The sequence below is a fragment of the Diadema antillarum genome, unplaced genomic scaffold (assembly GCF_040938485.1).
Source record: "Diadema antillarum isolate AM-2024a unplaced genomic scaffold, OU_Dant_1.0 seq00000996_RagTag, whole genome shotgun sequence".
Classification (NCBI taxonomy): domain Eukaryota; kingdom Metazoa; phylum Echinodermata; class Echinoidea; order Diadematoida; family Diadematidae; genus Diadema; species Diadema antillarum.
Genome location: NW_027271834.1, coordinates 232,124 through 251,444, shown reverse-complemented (window position 1 = coordinate 251,444; position 19,321 = coordinate 232,124). Strand labels below are relative to the sequence as shown.

General features: G+C 39.3%; 1 protein-coding gene across 1 annotated transcript in view; it reads left to right on the top strand.

The window, feature by feature from the left end:
* Window positions 1-12,802: 12,802 nt before the first annotated feature.
* Window positions 12,803-19,321, top strand: part of LOC139742322 (uncharacterized) — a 54,928-nt gene continuing 48,409 nt past the window's right edge. Inside the window, exon 1 of the mRNA XM_071652898.1 lies at window positions 12,803-13,013. Within this exon, the coding sequence (XP_071508999.1) occupies window positions 12,803-13,013 (211 nt within the window). The remainder of the gene's footprint in view (window positions 13,014-19,321) is intronic.

The window sequence follows — 19,321 nt, the reverse complement described above, 5'->3', positions numbered from 1 at the left end:
GCCCCTAAGCACCTCTGAAATGTAGTGACTTTTCTTTAAACCTAATCTTTAGATCCTTAGAATTAACCAACAGCACTTCTTTATTGAAAGTCATACATCATTTATTTGAAAGATATGGGGTTGTTAGTGCCAGAATGACGAAAGATTTCTGGTGTAAACATCAAGAGTGTTACGCCAAAACGCGCCAGAGTCATGTGATCAGAATATATTGTTCCCTGTTGAATATCTTGGTAGATGACCAATTGGTAGTCAAGATACCTGTAACCTTCTTGAAGACTTTAACGTTCAAATCATCTTTCAATTAGCAATTAGTGTATCCTTTGTATCATTGATTTCAGTTTGTAAGTAGCTATTAGGTGATGTTCGTCATTCCGAAGGTAAGTTGTTCTGCAACACACAAATTCCCCAAATACAGATTTTTGTTAATCCGAATATGAAAAAAGAGTTCATTAATCCGAAAGTTTGAGGGGGTATTCCCAAGGTTCGTTATTCCGACGGTTCGTTAATATGAAAATGGAATAAGGCTCGTTATTCCAACGGTTCGTCAATCCAAAATGAAAGGTTTATTTTTCCGAAGGTTCGTTACTCTGAAAATAAAGGATTCATTTTTGCCAAGATGCGTACCAACGAAACTTCGGAATAACGTACTGTAACAGATATTTTTTGTGGTACATCCACCTTCGAGCTTTAAATGATGTAGATAAATTCATCCATTTGCTTTATCAGAGTTACATGCAGCTTCTCTCAGACGCGGGCCCATCTACTCGTCGTTCACACTCACTTCTCCCAATCCCGCCATTACTCGGCTGCTTATATACGAATGATTTCGTGGCACTATGGAATTGTGTCAGAGTGTTGGTGTCTGTGTGTCTCCAGGTTTGTGTGTTTGTATGAGTGTGAATGTGCGTGTACATTTGTCTATATGTCTTTGAAGGGCAGCGTAATGTAATCTACGTGTATTTTTTCTGTGTTTCTTGGTATGCTTTTCTTTCCCTTGAACTTGTATCGACAACAAAAATGTGTTTTTGTAAACAAAATTTCATTTGAATTGAATCGGGTGGATTAGTTTTTTGTTGTTGATTACATTTTTCTTTTGAGGAGCAAAAGTGCGAGAGTTGATAGTAATCTGGGCTCATTGCAACTCGCTTATACAACTTTCATAACCCTTTTCTCTTACTCGATCCATATTTGATACTTTCAAGTTGTTATTTCCGGGCCAGATTCCGATTTTGAGGTATCGAACGTAAGCATAACGTCATATTTGCTAACAGTAGGTGGCAACCGAACTTCAGACTCCTACGGCAAAACGTAGGTTTAACGTCTTGTTTACACACATGCACCATACAGCAGTGTATAGTGACCTAAATCATTATAGTTCACGACCAGTTCTCTCTGGTTATCACAATACAGAACGTAGTCATAACGTTGTATTGACACAGTGGTGAAGTGTCTGGTTCATTCGTTACACAGCAGAATATTGATACAAAACTAAATCAAGAGAGTCAATGGGTAATTTCCTCTGATACTGTATCTTGCATCAACTTAGTTGTTAAATAAGTTGCAGGTGGGCCCTGCAAGTGTCACGTAACTATTATAGTTAATGTGTTGACAGATTTCATTTGTCCAAATATAGGTTTATGTGTATGGGCACTGATATATTTGCAGATCTCTGCCTTTGCAATAGCCTTCTCTGTCTTTTATTTTGTTTTTGTGCGTTTTTATTAGATGGTAAATTATGTCATTATGACGTCAATTGCTGAACTCGATTCTTGTGTTCTCCAACCCTACCCCTAAAATGACAGATTTAGTGTTGATCCACGAAGAGTTGAGTTATCAGGAAATTTCAATTTCTGACAAATCATTCATTTCTGGCAATTCATGACTTATACTTTTCTGTCGGAGTGTCACCCAGATTTCTTTCCAGGAGAATGTTTGTTTTTCTGAACATGCTGAATAAACGAGTTTGTTTCTTTGATCTCTTTCATAGTCTCCTAGTCTCCTCCTTCTTTTCGTTTCTCAGTCAATATATTTCCCCGTCTTTTTCCCCTCCTCCACCATGTCCACCACCTGACCACTTCCCCCTTCCTATTCCGCCCTCTATTCCTTTCCTATAACCCTGCTTTGTACTCCTTGTCCGCCTACTTCTCCCTTCAAATCCTCTTTCAATTCTTTCTAGTTCTTTCGCTCTTGCTACTAATAATTCTATGACATACCTTCTTTACTGTCCTAGATAGTGAGACAACTTCATAACAGCAACGACTATTATTTCTAAACACACGGCTACTGCTGCTGCTGCTGCTGCTGCCACCCTCAATACTACATTTTGGCTAGAAAAGGTTAATTTGCTGCTGATACTTACCTAATAATATTCTTTCAATCATTATGTACGAAAGAGTATCAGAAACAATGTTTTCATCTACTTCATTTCGGTAAACACGACGCGGATTTATCCATCAACAAGGCCTCCCTTTAACCCATCAGATCCTGGGTAATTTTCCTGCAAAAAAAAAAAAAATACAATCTTTGATTCAGTAGAGATATCTTTGTTGCATTTATGATTTCGTGGACCATCTATATGAGTCAGAAGAAAATAACCAGACACTTGGAAATTTGGGAGGGAAAAAAATCAAGACTTTTTGATAATTCGAAACCGTAAAAAAAGAGTTCATTAGAAAGTGGAATTTTGCTCCACACAATTTCACATTAGCAAGGATTCAAGTAAGGAATTAAAATAAAAAGACACGGTACACACACGCACAGAGAGAGAGAGAGAGAGAGAGAGAGAGAGAGAAGAAAATGATGTTTCTGGCACTTGATGACACTGGTTATGGTATTGCCCAAGTTGTGAGCATCAACAGAAGCCCATAAAAAAAAAAAAAAAAGAGGGGGGGGGGGTGAGATGAATGCAACCATGTACTTTGTCGTTGAATAGACCTACTGTGAAATGTATATGTTTGCAATTCGTATGTCTAAACACATCATTCTCGGACAAGGTACAGTAAAAGGAGCAAAACGAGTCACCCGTGTTTAAGGTGTCTCTTACAGGTATCTGTAAATGAGACAATCGGGTTTTTTCTTCTTCTATCCATTCCATATCGAGATAACATGCTTTGTCTTAGGCTTCTTTGTGAGTGTTTGGCAAACATGACATTAGAGTAAATATGAAATGAGCAAGTCAATTTATTACCTGGTAAGTATACCTGACCTTTGTTGAACTTAACTAAAGAGCTTGAGCTATTCATTTGTGAGCTTCCGGAACAAAACAGTAATCAACTTCGCAGTTTCTCTTTCATTCCAAGGAACGTGAGGCCAGGATAATTACCCCTGATTATGTGCACAGTCTCAGTCCGAAGGTTAATGGATCACTTGAAGAATAGTGCCTGAATAAAAATAATATTGGTTACACATAATATAGCACGCCGACATTCAGACGGAGGATGGGGTGCAGATAGTGTATTCATGATTATATCCATCATCACAGAACAAGGGTCATTCCACGAGACCGGCACACACGAGTCATACGAGGTCATCCCACTAGACCGACACCCACGAGTCATACAGCCCACGAGTTCGACAGTGAAAACAGGTCCATGAGTCATACAGCTCACGAGTCATACAGCCCATGAGTTCGACACAAGGCAAATAATGCCCATGAGTTCGACACTATAGGTAAAAACAGCCCACGAGTTCGACAGATACAACACGGGGATTAATGTGTCGATCTCGTGGGCCTTAGCTTAGTGTCGAACTAATTAATGGACTATATGACTTGTGAGCTGAATGAGACATATGGGCTGTATGACTCGTGGGTGTCGGTCTCGTGACGCGCATCCGAGTCATACAGCCCACGAGTTTGACACTGAAAAAAAGGTCCATGGGTCATACAGTCCACAAATCATACAGCCCATGAGTTCGACACTTCAGGGGCAAATAAAACCGATGAGTTTGGTAGTGGTAAATACAGCCCACGAGTTAGACATTAAAACACGGGGCTTAGTGTGTCGGTCTATTGGGCCTTATTTGCTGTGTGTCGAATTCGTGGGCTGTATGACTCGTGGGCTTTATAACTCGATGGCTGTATGACCCATTGGCTATAGGACTCGTGCATGGGTGTCGGTCTCGTGACGTGCTCCAATGACCCACGAAACCACAGCTGTCCAAAGCATGTATTAGTCTTTCAGAAGAGCAGTTGAAATCAGCTAAGCAGAAAGTGGGAGTTTACCTGTAAGTGCTGTTATGTATAAATGTGTGTTGTCAATTTGTCTGAAAAAAGAAAATACATTAACCTTTGAATGTCAATAATAATGCACCTGAGACGAACATGAAGAACTTCCATGAATACATACAATTCAGTTTTGTTTTCTTTTTTAATTCTTCAGTTCCGAGTCAATTTCAAGAAAAGGCCTGCAATGGCCTTTATTTGCTCATGCATGCCTAAAATAAGTAACTGGGAACTGGTTTATTGAGTTGCAACTTCTCCGTCCCCCTCCCCCATCTAACTTCTACCCCTCTCTATCTCTCCTTCTCTCCATCTCTCTCTCATTCTTTTTCCCGTTCTCTTTCTCCTCACTGACGGGGATGATGAATGGGATAATGACATTGTCACAGCAATAATACCGATGAAAGTACCGATAGTAATAAACATCGTTGAAACTGATGACTTATCAATAGACCAGTGGGTTCAGTTTTGTGTAGTTTTTGTTTTCATGTCTATTCGGGCTTCAGCATGAACAATAGTTGATCTGTGCACTGACATAGCAATACTTATGAATCGTTACATAATCTATTGAAATAATCACCCTTTCTTCTTATTTTTGATACCCTTGTCCCCCCCCCCCTTTAAGGTTGATTTCAGAACAGTATTCTAAAACCAAATACACTATTATAGTGTATATAGACCTATAATAGGTCTATACAGAAAACAGTGATTTTAACCATTATTCAAAATCCGATTTAGTTTTTGTCAGTTCCTCTGACCTGCTTTCAGCTAATCCTTTTCATGTAAATCTAACTAATATATCAATGCCGTTCTTTCTCTTGATGTGCTCATTCTCGGGGGGGTTTGCTCTTATGTATTACGCAGATTATGGTCCGATGGTGATGCTTCAGTCTAAAGGTGGCGCTGTTTACACATGCACCAACAATAGCCGTTAAAAACTCAACATTATTTTAGAATTTGAAACGAACATTATGAAAAGAAGAAATAAGAGGTCACGATTTCAATGTATAGAAACGTTTTCAACCGCAAGATTACATAAGTGAAGGACCTTTGAGAACTATGCATTCATATATTTTGGTAATCAAATTATGCAAACAATCAACTTTGTGTGTCAGTTCATTAGCTGGATTTTGACGTCATCTACCGACGAATGGAAGTTTTGTTTTACCACGAACTGAAAATGTGCGCAACATTGAACGTCCTCTTCTGAGACTATCATGAATAAAAAATATTGAATGTGCACATAGCTCTCACTTGGTATTATTTTCATTTGCCGTTGTCCGAAAGGTCAAGAGGAGAAACTCGTGTGGCGCTGCCCTTCTCGACTTGATGACACTTTCTTAAACTACGCCCTCTGTTGTCAAACAATTACGAGTACGACAAAAAATTCAGGCACCATTGTGCTAAGCCTCGTATGATGGTGAAAAACAGCAGTGATCTATGTGTCAATCTACGCAATTCTGTGAAAAGGCAAAAATGATTTTCAAAATATTCTTTTACAGATATGAAAGAAAATTTTAACTTACAATGTGACCCTGCGTCACCAAACCAACAAAAAGTCGCAAGACATGGATTTTTAGTTAAAGCAGAATACTAAAGGAAACGCATATTTTGTTGGATTATTCCCCCATTTCAAGCATAGGGCATGTTAAACACATCGGCCTTTAATTCATCCATTTAGAAAATTGCGTTTTGGAGAACGGCTGCTTAGAAAAATTGTATCTTGAATCATGCTCAATCGGAAGATCCGTGGTTATTTTGGGGGCGTGTCCATGACGTCATGGGATGAAAGGCAAACCCGGAAGTATCACACAACAGCCTAAGCTTACCTATGTGTGCTCTCGATGAGAGCGTGATGTCGAGGCTCATACCCCGAAATCCCAAGACATTTTTTATCAGAATGTCACAAAAAATGAAATAAAATTGTTTTCTACTTCAAATCTCCTGTGAAATCACACATTTCCTCGTTTAAATAGAGTCTCTTACGTGTTATTTAGGCCACGAATACAGAAGCTGTCAGGCCTAGTGCCTGTACGATGGTGCTTCGTAGTCGATCAGTCACATGCATGCGCCCATCACCGGCCGCGTATGTCGCAGTGCAGTAGCCTCCGTGTATCAAAGAGCGGAGAAGCCTGAGCTTCGTACCTCTTTGGTACGTACAATGTATTATATCGGCAGTTCCTCGGTAGTACTACAGCTGTGTACACTATATAGATACATGTATTTAGCGAGTCTATTTTTTCGCGAATCGGGACCGATAATTTAGCGAGTGCTTAAATTCGTGGTTGTGGAGTACACCACGGAAGGGAGAAATATATACGGAAGAGAGTTAATATTTTCTCGTGTTCTTAAATTCGCAAAAAGCACCAGGTTCGCGAAATTGGCGAAAATGATAATAAAAAAAAACCTCGCGAAATATTCGGCGTACGTGGATCGCTAATGCTAGATACCACGCAATCAATGCGCGGGCATCGGCTTAGTCGAAGTCTTGACTAGGCCGGCCGGCCTATCTGGTGATAAAATAAACGCTACAGAGCACTGCAATTTTCATCGATAATGATAAAACTTTGATGGTGTCGGGGAAGTAACGAATGGATCGTGCAGTACCTAGCTCTTGCTAGATAGAATGCTGATGAGCTGTGAACGGGAGTACGGAGTGAGTTAGCCCGACCAGACGCTGTACGCTGTGCGAATACCTGTCGCGACGTACCTACGTACAGCGACTGGGTTGTGTATAGTAAGAAGTGAGTGTGATGTGATTGATAATACGTATAGCCCGACCAGACGCTGCGCTACTTACAGCGACTGGGCTGTGTTCAGTTAGGCCTACTGCTGCTCTGAAGTACGAGATCAAGTCAGCACTAAGCTCGGTTCATTTTCAGGTCAGAATTTAAAAAAAAAACCTCTTACCTATCTAAATTTTGAAGTCTACCTGGCATTGGTCCTGCGTCACCAACATTGTCCCCTGGCCTGCCGTGTGGCAGGGGCTCGCACTACCAATCTCCACTAAGTCCGTCCGCTTCAACCGGACCGCCCTGGGCCTTCCCCACTAGCTCGCCCGTAGCGTCTCCCTCCTGCGCCCCGCCGTGCGGCTCGTCAGCAACATCTATCTCTCCAACTTCACCAGGGTCATCATCACTAGTTTCATCATCGTTATCATCACTAGTGTGTACTGTATCACTCAGTTCATCATCGCTCCCACATTCAAATTCCACCAAGAAATCATCCTGATCATCACTGCATGGCCTTAACGTACGATATCGTGCATTAATCGAAAAATAAACTTTTAAACTTTGTGTGATACAATGCATGCATTATGCGCGGGGGGGGGGGGGGGGGCCTGCGGCGCTCGAGACCTTGCGCGATTCCTTTCATCCCATGACGTCATCGGCAAAGCCTCGAAATTTACGCTGTGACCTAGATTTCAGGAGGGCGACAGGTGTTAATTTTCAAAATCCTCTAACTCCACTTCAAAAAGGCCATTTTAAACGATGTAAACGACAAATTGTTCTATGTGTCCCACTCTTTCACTTCATATATAGTTCTATTTCTTTAGTATTCCCCTTTAAGAGCAAATTCTGAAAGAACAAATGATGTATAACTCAATTCAAATGGACTCTCCTAGCCCGTCTCAATATTGGAAATAAGGCACACACTCCGGAAAAGTGTGAACTGAGAAAAGAGACTCTGCAATACAGGTCTATTCAAGCGCTTAATCTTTACCAAGCCGTTTTGCAGCTGTGTGATGAATGGGACGAAAAAGGACGTACAGTACTCTCCGCGTAATCGGGTATCGCCTTAACGGGTACTCCGTTTAATTGGGTAGTAATGTCAAAAACAGTTCCAATGCACGTTAAAGTTACCTGATAATCGGGTTGCCTCTCTGAATAAATGGGTAAATTATTTTCTTCTAATCTAATTTCTACCCATATTCTATCGCAGATATAACACTTAAAGAAATCATGAATGTCAAATTTTCTACGGCTTATCGCATTTTCTGCGTAATTTGCAAAAAAGACCGATCATTTGGTAAGTGATTAAACGTGAAAACATGTACCAGTACCGACTTGCCACACGTAAATGAACATTACACATGTAGCTGGCACTCACAATTGCATAGACAGACAGGAGTTGAACACACTTGCGGTCCTCCCTTGCTCCACAACAACATTCACCATTTGAGAAGTTTGCAACGAAAATCAGGCCATGCACCAGCTCCATAATTTTGCTTTTCCCCAGTCACTTCTCGAAAAGTAACCCGACGTTCTACGTGACTAGTGCACGCAAAGAGACGTGTTCATTTCGGTAAACGCCTATACTTGTTTGCGAGAACTCTATAGTCAAATGACAAAGTTTTCTGAAGACATGTTTGTCCATAAGTAGAGTAAATTATTGCTCGTGACTGAGCAACTGTAAGGTATGTATAATGTGCCGTGCAAGCACGCGTGTTAAGCATAAAGTGTAGGTGTTTGGTATAGTGTACAATGCATGTATATACACATTGTGTGTGTCAATTGTGAATGAGACGTGTTCTTCTGTTAATCGCGTACTCCGCTTAATCGGGTGAGAAACGCTCTGCTCGAGCCTACCCGATTATGCGGAGAGTACTGTATAACCATCGGAGCCACAACAACGAAGGGATTTTGAAATTAAGGTGAAATTAAGCATACTTCATTAACACATTCTTTCGGTTAGTAATGCAAACTTTGAAGCAGTAGCATTATCCTTTCTAAAGTTATTAGAGTTGACCGTGAAGAGTGTGTACAGCATTTTTTTTTATAAAGAAATGAGAAGGATACTCTATAACACACACCTAATCACAATATTCTAAAAAAAAAAAAATGTTCGAGGAAAAAACTGCAAAAAACACAATTTCTTGTTCGTTTTATGATCCCAAACTTTAGTATAATGTAGAAGAAGACTTGCTTTTTTAGAGAATGATATGAAAAAAAAAATCAAGATTGGCTCGGGTGACCTATTTGACGTACAATGTATTTTCAAATCCTCGCACAAGATCAGTGCGTGCAACCTTTTGTTGGTTTTGTGATACACGGTACAAATTACTTCATTAATTACTTATATTAAAAAAGCAACTCTAAAGGGATCCCAAGGAAGAACAGCGTTTAATGTGGCAGAATTTGGTCAATCCCCCTTCACACTAACTCTTTCATACTCTATTTCTCCTTGTACACTTTATCGATCATATGCGATGATGAATGTGAGAGCAATCAAACACAATCGTTATGAATGGCATATACATGTAGTTCAAACTGTTAATCATTGCTCATTTCTTGAGGAAATTTGAGAATTCATTAAGCAGATACGTAGATTCGTTGGTATGCATATATCTGAGTTCATATCTGATTTTATTGCGCATATGCATTTTTATTATGTCGGAAAGTTTTAGATTAAGAGCGTGGTCTCTATTAGTGGACTTGAAATGCCATGATACACAACACACAATCGTGGGATATGAAGATATTCCCTGTAATCATAATTGTGATTATGATGACCATTATAAGATATAGTAAGTGAAATACGATATACAATGGTATTAATAACATATTGCACAGAAAAAAATATTACATAATATAAACATAATGTAATGTATCTGTAGTACGTGAGTATGTATGTTATGAACATTTTCTCCTTAAGTTTGCAAGTTACAAAGAATAGGTTCTGATAATCGGCACAAAGTGGTGGTCTGTATATCATTATTTCATCTTTTTTTTTCTAGCTGTTCAGAGTATTTGGAAGGGAGTAAGACACAAATCCGGAGCTTATTTGCTTATTTTTTCTAAACAGACAGAATTCCTGTCCCCATAGAACAGATACACGGAATGAGAGCGATATGTTGAATTTGAGAGGTAAAGAGTGGACAATAGAGTGTTCAATATCAAACTGATGTCTCCTCCTTACTTGAGTGGTTTCATGCAAACACTAACTCTACAGGTGAAAGTTGATTTGCTTGACGACAATCGAAATAACAAAGAAAAAACAATGTATTGGTCTAGAATGCAATATAGGTAGTCGAAAGTAAGAACTGTGTGCCTCTTTTTGATTATTCTTCTACACGTACATTAGAATTCAGTGCACGAAAAGGCACTTCGAAGAACGCGAATTGAACATACCCGAATACTGTATCGTTTAATAATATGCGAAAGTCACCTCAGTGGTATAATAGTGGTGAACACCAGGCAGATGACTTGAAACTCTCGATTTCAGCTGGTTCCTAAAAAATTCAAGAAGGCTGTCGGTGCGTGAATGGCAGCTAAGGTTCTGTACCGTTACAAAGGGAAAGGGAAAAGGGGGGAAATCTGGGAGGACGAGTGAGCTTGAAGTACCTATTCACAAAAGAGCTGATTATCGTACCTTAACAACCAAATCCAGTTGTACTGTTCGAGGGTATTTAGGCGATTCTATATGGTACAGTAGCAATCAATGCCACAATAGCTAAAAAAGTATACAAAACCTGTCTTCAGTTGAGAAGATCGAGTCTGTCATTCTATCTCTCTCTCTCTCTCTCTCTCTCTCTTCTCCCCGTTCTTTCCCACTATTTTTTATCTGTACATTTTCCTTTCCACAATCTCCCGATGAAGCTGTTTTTGCTGCTTCCTTTCTTAACCTTCTATACTAATGATTGTATAACGTGAAAAATTGCAAGAACACATTACAGAAAGAATTGTCCAAATGTGTATAGCATAAGGTCAAATGTGCTATATCACAGGTCTACAATAATTTACACTTTCACTGAACAGTAACTCATTATAATCTTTGATAGAATCAATTAAGTCCTTTCCGGGAGAAACTATACCTGATAGTTATGTGGTCATTACAAGGAAATTTACCCAATACATGATTATACATTATGTGGATGCAGTGAATTCAGGAAAATCGGGCTATGTACATCTTGAAAGTATATGTATCTTTCCCCAACTTATTTGTTCTAAATCTGTTCCAACTGTTGATTCATGGTTTGACTACATGTCGTTCCCACGTTAGTGAAACAGGGCCCAGGGTTCACAGTATTGGAGCGATATTAATATTATCATCATTTATTCAGACACACAAAAAATACCATTACAGTTATATTTTCTCATTCACATGGAAATGACACAGTTAACATGAATAGGCCTAATATGGTTACGGAAAGAAAATATAAAGATAGTTCATGAAAATTTGATTTGTTATGAAAAGTACACAATAGCCCTCGCCCTATGTCTCACATTATGAACTGGGAAATATTGGTCACCCTGCGCTCTAAAGAAGGTAAGTCATAATTACGTTTTGCTAGAAAATGAAAGTAATGCGAAATTCGCTTTATAACTGTTTTCTCCTTATCGTTCTACTATGAATATCACGAACTGCTGACGTCTTCCTTAAATCTATAAAGCGATGGCTGCCGCAATTTTTTTTACCAGCATTTTTTTAACTAAAATAAAAATATTAATACGATACTTAGATAGTTATTGCATTCCCTGAATCCAATTATATTTGACTTGTAAAGTTCAGTGGAAGCAACCAAGCCGTCTTGTAAACGTACATGTAACCATTATGTCTGTATAATAATTATTATAGTCCTATTATTAGAATGTTCCACAATCACCACCTCCCAGCTTGGATTTCAAAAAGTAGGAGGGGATAAATAAAAACAAATTCCACAATAGTCAAACTGTGCGAGGCGGCCACGTCATAGTTTGCAATAATAACATCGCTTTCTTCCCGAATCCAATCGATGGGACGCCCTTGGATCCCGCGATACCACTGAATACACGAAATTCATACGCAAATGAGGAAAGCGCCGAACCCACCCTTTAACAATAGGTGCAGCGCTGGGAGGAGTTCAACAGAAAACGGCTCCTTCCTTTTCAGAGACAAGGGAGAGAATAAAAGGGACTCCGTTAAAAAGCAAGCACGGTGTAACAATGAAAAGACAACATCACGGTGGATAAGCAAACACCGATGCTCAGTGGAATTCCGTTGTTGGACTCCTTCAGTGTGAGGGAAAGGTGGAAGAAGGAAAAAAATGCGGGGACAATCTTAAGTGAGTGTTTGGTGAAGCGTGGAGAGTGACTCTCTTTTTTCACCTGGAAAGAGGTGGCTTCACATTTTACATGCACACTGTAATTGAAGCACCCGCTAAGAGATACCAGTGAGCGTCTTACCCGACCCCACTTGACCTGCTTTCGCTCGGCGAGAGAGCGCTCGGAACCAGTCGTCATCACCTGTAGCTTGCCGTATAGGCAGCTTTCATCTAGTTCAATTATCATCTCCACCAACAGTCAATTTAACGTGATCACTGGGGGAAACAACGCCGAGTGACAGACAACGGAATTCTCGTTTTCGTGCTTTTATTTCTCAGGATATAACTGTGGATCACTGGATCGCAAGGTGAATCAGATTTGGAGGCCAGGTTTGGAACGATCTCAGGGGAAGTGGTGGCGATGCTTTGCGCGGCGGACCTGACCGCCTGACCAAATTGCGCCGAGGAATTACTATCGCCCTAAGACATTAATATACGCCGAAACAATCCCGTCCGGGCGCAGGCAACTAATCATATTTTGTGTCAGTTGATTACCAAAGATGGTGACATCTAACCACATGAGAACTATCTCCCTTCTGGTCGTAGCTCTTGGAACTCTCCTCCATGAATCTCTAGGATTCTCGACTGGGGCCGGCGATGGCGCATGCACGTCTCTGCTCCCGGGACACGGCGCCATCCCGCAGACCACCAGCTCTCCCTTCCAGATCACCGCGCTGGCGTCATCATATTCTCTTGGAAGCCAAATTCAAGGTACGCCTTCTCTCTGATTTTAATTTTGTCCCTTTTACTTGATAAATCTAATTCGATTTAAAGAGGCTATGAGCCTACCGATGCGTGTTTCCCTATAACGATACCCAGTCGGGCGATGATGAAATGTAGTGTATAGGAGAAGACGAATTTTGATTATTGTATAAGATTTTTATTTCTTAGCTGTTGGAAAAACAAACGCAGTACAAGTTTCAAAGGCTAAGAATTATGTTGACATTACACATACATACATACATACATACATAGGCCGACATACCTGCATGCATACATGAACACATACATACATGTACATACATACACCTGTACATACATGTACATACATACATACTGTATATACATACATATTACACAAGTACAAAGAGCTCTGTTTTGTAAAGAGGGTGATAAAATCAAGTATAAAATCGGACTAATATTGTAACCAAGATTTTTTCAATACCGTCGGGGAACAGATGAAACAATTGACAAATAAAAAATCAAACTTACACGTTACAGAGAGAAGATGTCAGCTGACACACAGTAATAAAATCAAAAGAATACACGTTTTAGTTGTACCATCATCATACGTATGCGAAGGTTTATGAATAAATGTGTTTGTGTGTAAATATATCCGTAAGTGTATGTATGTATATATATATATATGTGTGTGTGTGTGTCTGTGTATGTCTGTGTGTACATATTTATGCATAATAGGCATAATATGCATATATACATATATGTATGTAAATATGTAGGCCTATGCATGTATGTATTTATGTATGTATATCTACATTGTATTTACCGTATATACAAAGTGACTGATAATTCTGCAAGAAGTTGCACATCTGTTGTACACTTGATTGGATTCGAGGTCAATGATGTATCAACTTGATCATGGAGGGAAAGAAACGTGGGATGAGAATTAGGAAACTGAAATGACATTATAAACAAGCATACATATAAGATTTTAGTGAGAGTAAAATAAATACGCCATGAGGAATCAAGTTAACTTTGTATGCCCCATTGCAGAAGGTTATGCAATCCCTACGAATACAATATAAGTTTTACTTTACCCTATAGGAATGCATTGACTGACTAACTAGAGTAAGACAGTAAGCTGAAACTAGCTGGCTACGTATGCATGGTCTTTAGAGTGTACAGTCTAGATTGGTTTGACACACACACACCACGGTGTACCTTTTATCCTATGTCACTAGTACCACAAGCTGGTATATAGAGGAGTCTGTTTCCTCTCTCTTTTATGGAAACATGATTTACTTCCATAGATTTAGCAATGCGCGGACACTTCTTCAAACTATAAAGCAAAATCTCGAGCCATCGTAAAAACCCGGCGACTGAAGGCACACCATTATTATAAGAGCAGGAAATCGAAATTGGCTGACTTTCTTTTATTGTGTAAATGCACGGATTACATCACGTCTGGGTATTTCAAAACCACTGACACCACTGAGAGCACTTTCATAGGTGAATGACATCGAAGCGCCAAGCAGCCAAGTGGCCGCCCGAATAACTGACCATACCATGGAACAGTTGAATGCTTACTACAACTTATCCAAAGTTTAGATAATAGTGTCTCGTAGTGGTTAGAAGATACCAAGTTCTTACTTTTTAAGTAAGATTTTCTTTATATTACATTTGCATTATTATGATATGGGTTGCTGAAGAGAGAATATCTAGAAAAGTACTGAATGAAACATCTACGTGAAGGTGGATATAGAAGAGTGATTAGAGTGCACATAATATGCTGTATACCCAACCCAACAAGAAGTCATTGATGACCCGTGGATATCTGCAGTAAAAACTTGAATTCAAATCATTGGTAAAGTTTGTAGCGGGGTCATCCTACCAACTGGACAACCACGAGCTCGACATTAGAAAGAGGCCCATGAGTCCGAAACTACTGTAGGCAAAGCAAGGCCCACAAGACCGACACCGCGTATACATGAAGCCTCGTAACATAATGTCTTTTTTTTTTTGCGTATAGTATTGGACTAATTGGCCTTATTTACCTAGTGTGGGACTGATGGGCCTTATTTGCTGGTGTCGAACTGATGAGTTAGTGTCGAGCTCGTTGGCTGTATATGACTCGTGTATGTTTAGAACTCGTGCCATGCACCCGTTTGTATCTTGTCCATAATATGTAATTGTATTTGCTTCCAGCATTCATACAAGCCGATTGCTCATCGCAGGAAAATTGTCCATTGGTTTTGACTTTCAGGGGCTATGCCTCATATTATTATTTCCTTTCAAATTTTAGTGTATAGCGCATTCTTAATGCAAATGCTTCACAGGAACTTGTACATGAGTCATTCAAAGATCCATCAAGCATGAACAGCTATAATGTGAACCTTGTGAAAAAAAAATAATTTTACGACTCCCTCTCCCCCATGGAGATATAGAATGCTGTTGAAGTTAGCACAACACCTAATGATGGACGCGCCCATATTTGTCGTTTCCCATTGCCTTTCATTTCCTTCTGTTAGATTTACCTTCCCACTTGTGCTCTTTAGCTTGAATGAACCAATTTCTTTTTCTCTATGGCAACATTCTTCTCCCTTTTCTCTTCGCCTTGCGCCAATACAATATGTAGGTAAGATGAATTGATGTAAGCACTACTGCTTCCGAATAGTTCCCAAAGACTAAAAAATCTGGGGCCCCCTCACATGGCATGAGAAAGCATCATAAAACTCTTATGCTTTGGTTGTAGATTACCATCAATGCCCCAAGGCCGGGTTTCATTGTAAGGCTCAGTATTAGGGCGCTGTGGCTCTGAACTCAGATAATTTTGCTCCTTTTCATGGCGATTGAATGGGGAAAATATGTATATAATAGATATAACTCTTTTTTTCCTATCCTCCCGACTGGTATTTCAAATTTCACAAATAGGCGTACATGTCCACTTTTTCTTTAAATTGGGTACATACCCCATTGAAGACGAGTCCCGGGCAGCTCCCGGGCATACTCGGACAGGACGTGTCTACATGTATGTCCCATGGGAAATGCGGGATACAAATACACCTGTATGCATGCAATGTGTTATCATATACACTTGTACTAATATACAGGGACCGACATTAGCTGTGGTCCGGAGTCACTAGCAATTGATGTCGCGCCACCAAATTAAAATAGGTTATTTTACTTATTCATTCATTCATTCATTTATTTATCGCCCGACAGGGCAACTAAGATTCAAATCGGATTGTTTATACGTTTGCTCTTGTTTCGGGCCACCGCATATCTTTTTTCGAGGCACCAAGATTTCAGATTTACAAATTTTAAATTACATATAATCAGCATGTACCACATGGATATGTACGATGCAGCATTCAAAATATACATGTACACAGCTTAATATGTTTACAAGCACGTTGTAGTATATACAATAAGCATCCCTTTAATTTTGAATTCTACATGAAATAATAAGCTCTAAATTCAATTTGTTTGACATAATTTGAACGATATGACGGACTCCATTGTGTCCATGTCCTCGCAAGTGTCATTGCCATGATTGTTTGACAGTGAAAAAAACAATCCAGGATTTAGGGTTGGGTCTTCTGTTATGAAACGCACCAAAGACGTTACTTATTGTGATGTGAGTGACTGAGGGTGGGGTGAAACTTAATAGCAGCTATACTTATTAATAGAGCCGGATGTTTGATCATTCATTATTCAAACAAAATAATCAAATGCATTCTTGAGATGTCGTGACAAGAGGAAAATGAGTTGATATCTGATTTATTTATTATAGATTTTCAATTTTGTTTTAATATGTATTGCTCCTTTTCCCTGAAAAGCCCAAAACAACAGGAGACTCATACATGTTAAACATACTATTAATGACGAGAAAGTAAATCAGTATGAATTTGTAATGACTACAAGACATTTAGTATACTGTACAATTGTGTAGTTTAAAACGGAACCATCACTCAGAGCTTTTGGACACCACGAATGTGCCAAAAAACAGGACTTTTACTTACTGTATTTACCATACTACTGGGAAACATTCGCTAAAAGTGTGTGCATGCAACAATACGAAAAAGCATTTTAGTGGAAAAATGAAATAGAGAACAGGAATCAACACAAATCCTGCACAAAGGAGGAAATAGCAACATTTTTCATAACTGCAATTTTGATGTCAGACAAAATTAGGGAGTTTGAGGTTTTCTTTTTTTTTCAATTATGTCTTATTAACCCAGTGAAGACGAGTCTCGAGTATACAAGGGCAGGTGTCTATGGGAAATGAGTGTTGCAGCAAAATCAGTAAGTCCTCAACGGGTTAATGATGTAATTGGGGTCGGGATTAACATTCCAAACACGGGGAACATTATGTCTAATTGAAAAAGACAGATACGTCATTCTTGCAATCATCAAAATGATGATGATGATGATGATGATGATGATGATGATGATGATGATGATGATCCACAGAGTTTGTATAGCGCCATATATCTGTTGTAGAAACATTCAAATTCGCCGACTCTATCCGTCTGTTTCTTGTATAAATCGAAATTACCCAATTCCAACATATTATACACATAGCTTGTACACATACCTGCAAGAACTCTGCGCGTAACAGACCGTGTCTATGTCTATTTAGATAGGTATATTGCTGCGAAATGCGTGGTGACGGCAATCAGGGCTTAATATTGTCTTTTTTTCGTTGAATGAATGAATTTTCATGCTATCGTCATTTCAGATTCATTCATGTTGCATGAGTGCCTCCTTGTAGTGATTTACATGTAGGAACTAACATACCCTCGTGTCAACATACCAAACAAGCAAAACGTGAAGTCCAAGCAATACGCCACTGTGATAGCACAACATAGGGAGTGCATGCATGGGAAAGTGAAGATAATTTGTTAGCCAATCATTGATGCTTTGTCCAAACGAAACGTATACTCTTCTTCCCCAGAGTAGAGTTTTCTTCCCACCAGTGGTTGGGAGAAAAGAAGAAGATGATGATGATAATAATGAAGCATTGTTTGCAGTCATAACATGGTCGTCTTTCTTCTCTTCCTGGACACTGGTGGTTTCACAAAGCACTGTCTCAGTGGGAATTGTCGAGATCTTGATTATAATAATTATAGTCAACTCTGATCATCATTCGTTTATGCACCGTGCCTCTATCACGCCTTGGCATATTACTTGGATGTTTGTCTCTTACGCCGTGAAGAATGGTTCCTTCTGTTCAGAGGCTATATAGGTAAGCAACAGGGAATACACCTGTATATGATTGGGACATGCGCAAGAATAGCGGCCAAGCGAAATAATGTTTGGAATATACCGGTCGACTCTTCAATGGACCTTTTCTTTCTTTCTTTCTTTCTTTTTTGCTGTTTGCCTACTCAGAGAATCGTCTTTTTTCTTATCAACTCTGCTCTATATCTTCATTGCATAGTGGTGCTCCTTGTGAAAATCGAGTTGAGAAATATTTTCTGCAAGACCTTTATGGTCCTGATAACGTGCTTGTCAATTAGGGTGTTAGAGAAAAAAAAACACTCACCAAAAAAGAAGACTACAGCAAAGCTGGTAAGCAATTGATATCAAAGCCCCTAAATAACCTTGGATTTAAGTCATGGAGCTTGGTGCTGTCAAGTCGAATGTCATTCCTATGAATCTGTACATCCTGTTTGTCAGAGCCTGAAACAAGGACATCAAAATAGCCTTTGAAAGATTCAGAGTCAGCACAAAAAAACTTGATGTTTAACCTTGCGCCGCACCTTTTTTTCCGTGAATGTTATTACGCAGCAAAATGAGACAAGCATTATTTTTTTTCGACGATCACTGTGCCGTGTCCAAAGGGAGCGAGATAGATTCGGTACAAGGTTCTCGACTCCTACTCAGAATATCGAGTCTTGGGGTTAGTAGGCCTATACTGTAAACATCTTTTGAAAATAGGTTTTTTTTTTCATATTGGCCCTTTTTGTTCCGAAATATCTGGCTACCCTGCGATGTCACGGTAATGGCAAGAGCAGAATTTCCACATGAATAGATAATGTATATGTATGCCCAATTAATGTATATACACATACTTATTATACATATTATCATGTATGACCGATGACTCATTGATACTGTATGGACGTATGTATCGCGAGAGTATCTAATTCCTAAATTATGTTGAAGAAGAAGAAGAAGAAGAAGCAGAGGAAGAAGGAGAAGAAGAAACGCACAAACAAACGCACAAACAAACAAGAACATGTACAAATTTCCATGAAACACATCCTTGTTGATTCACGGAAGTGACAATCACATTAAATCGTGTATCCACAATCAGTCTTATAGCCTACTTC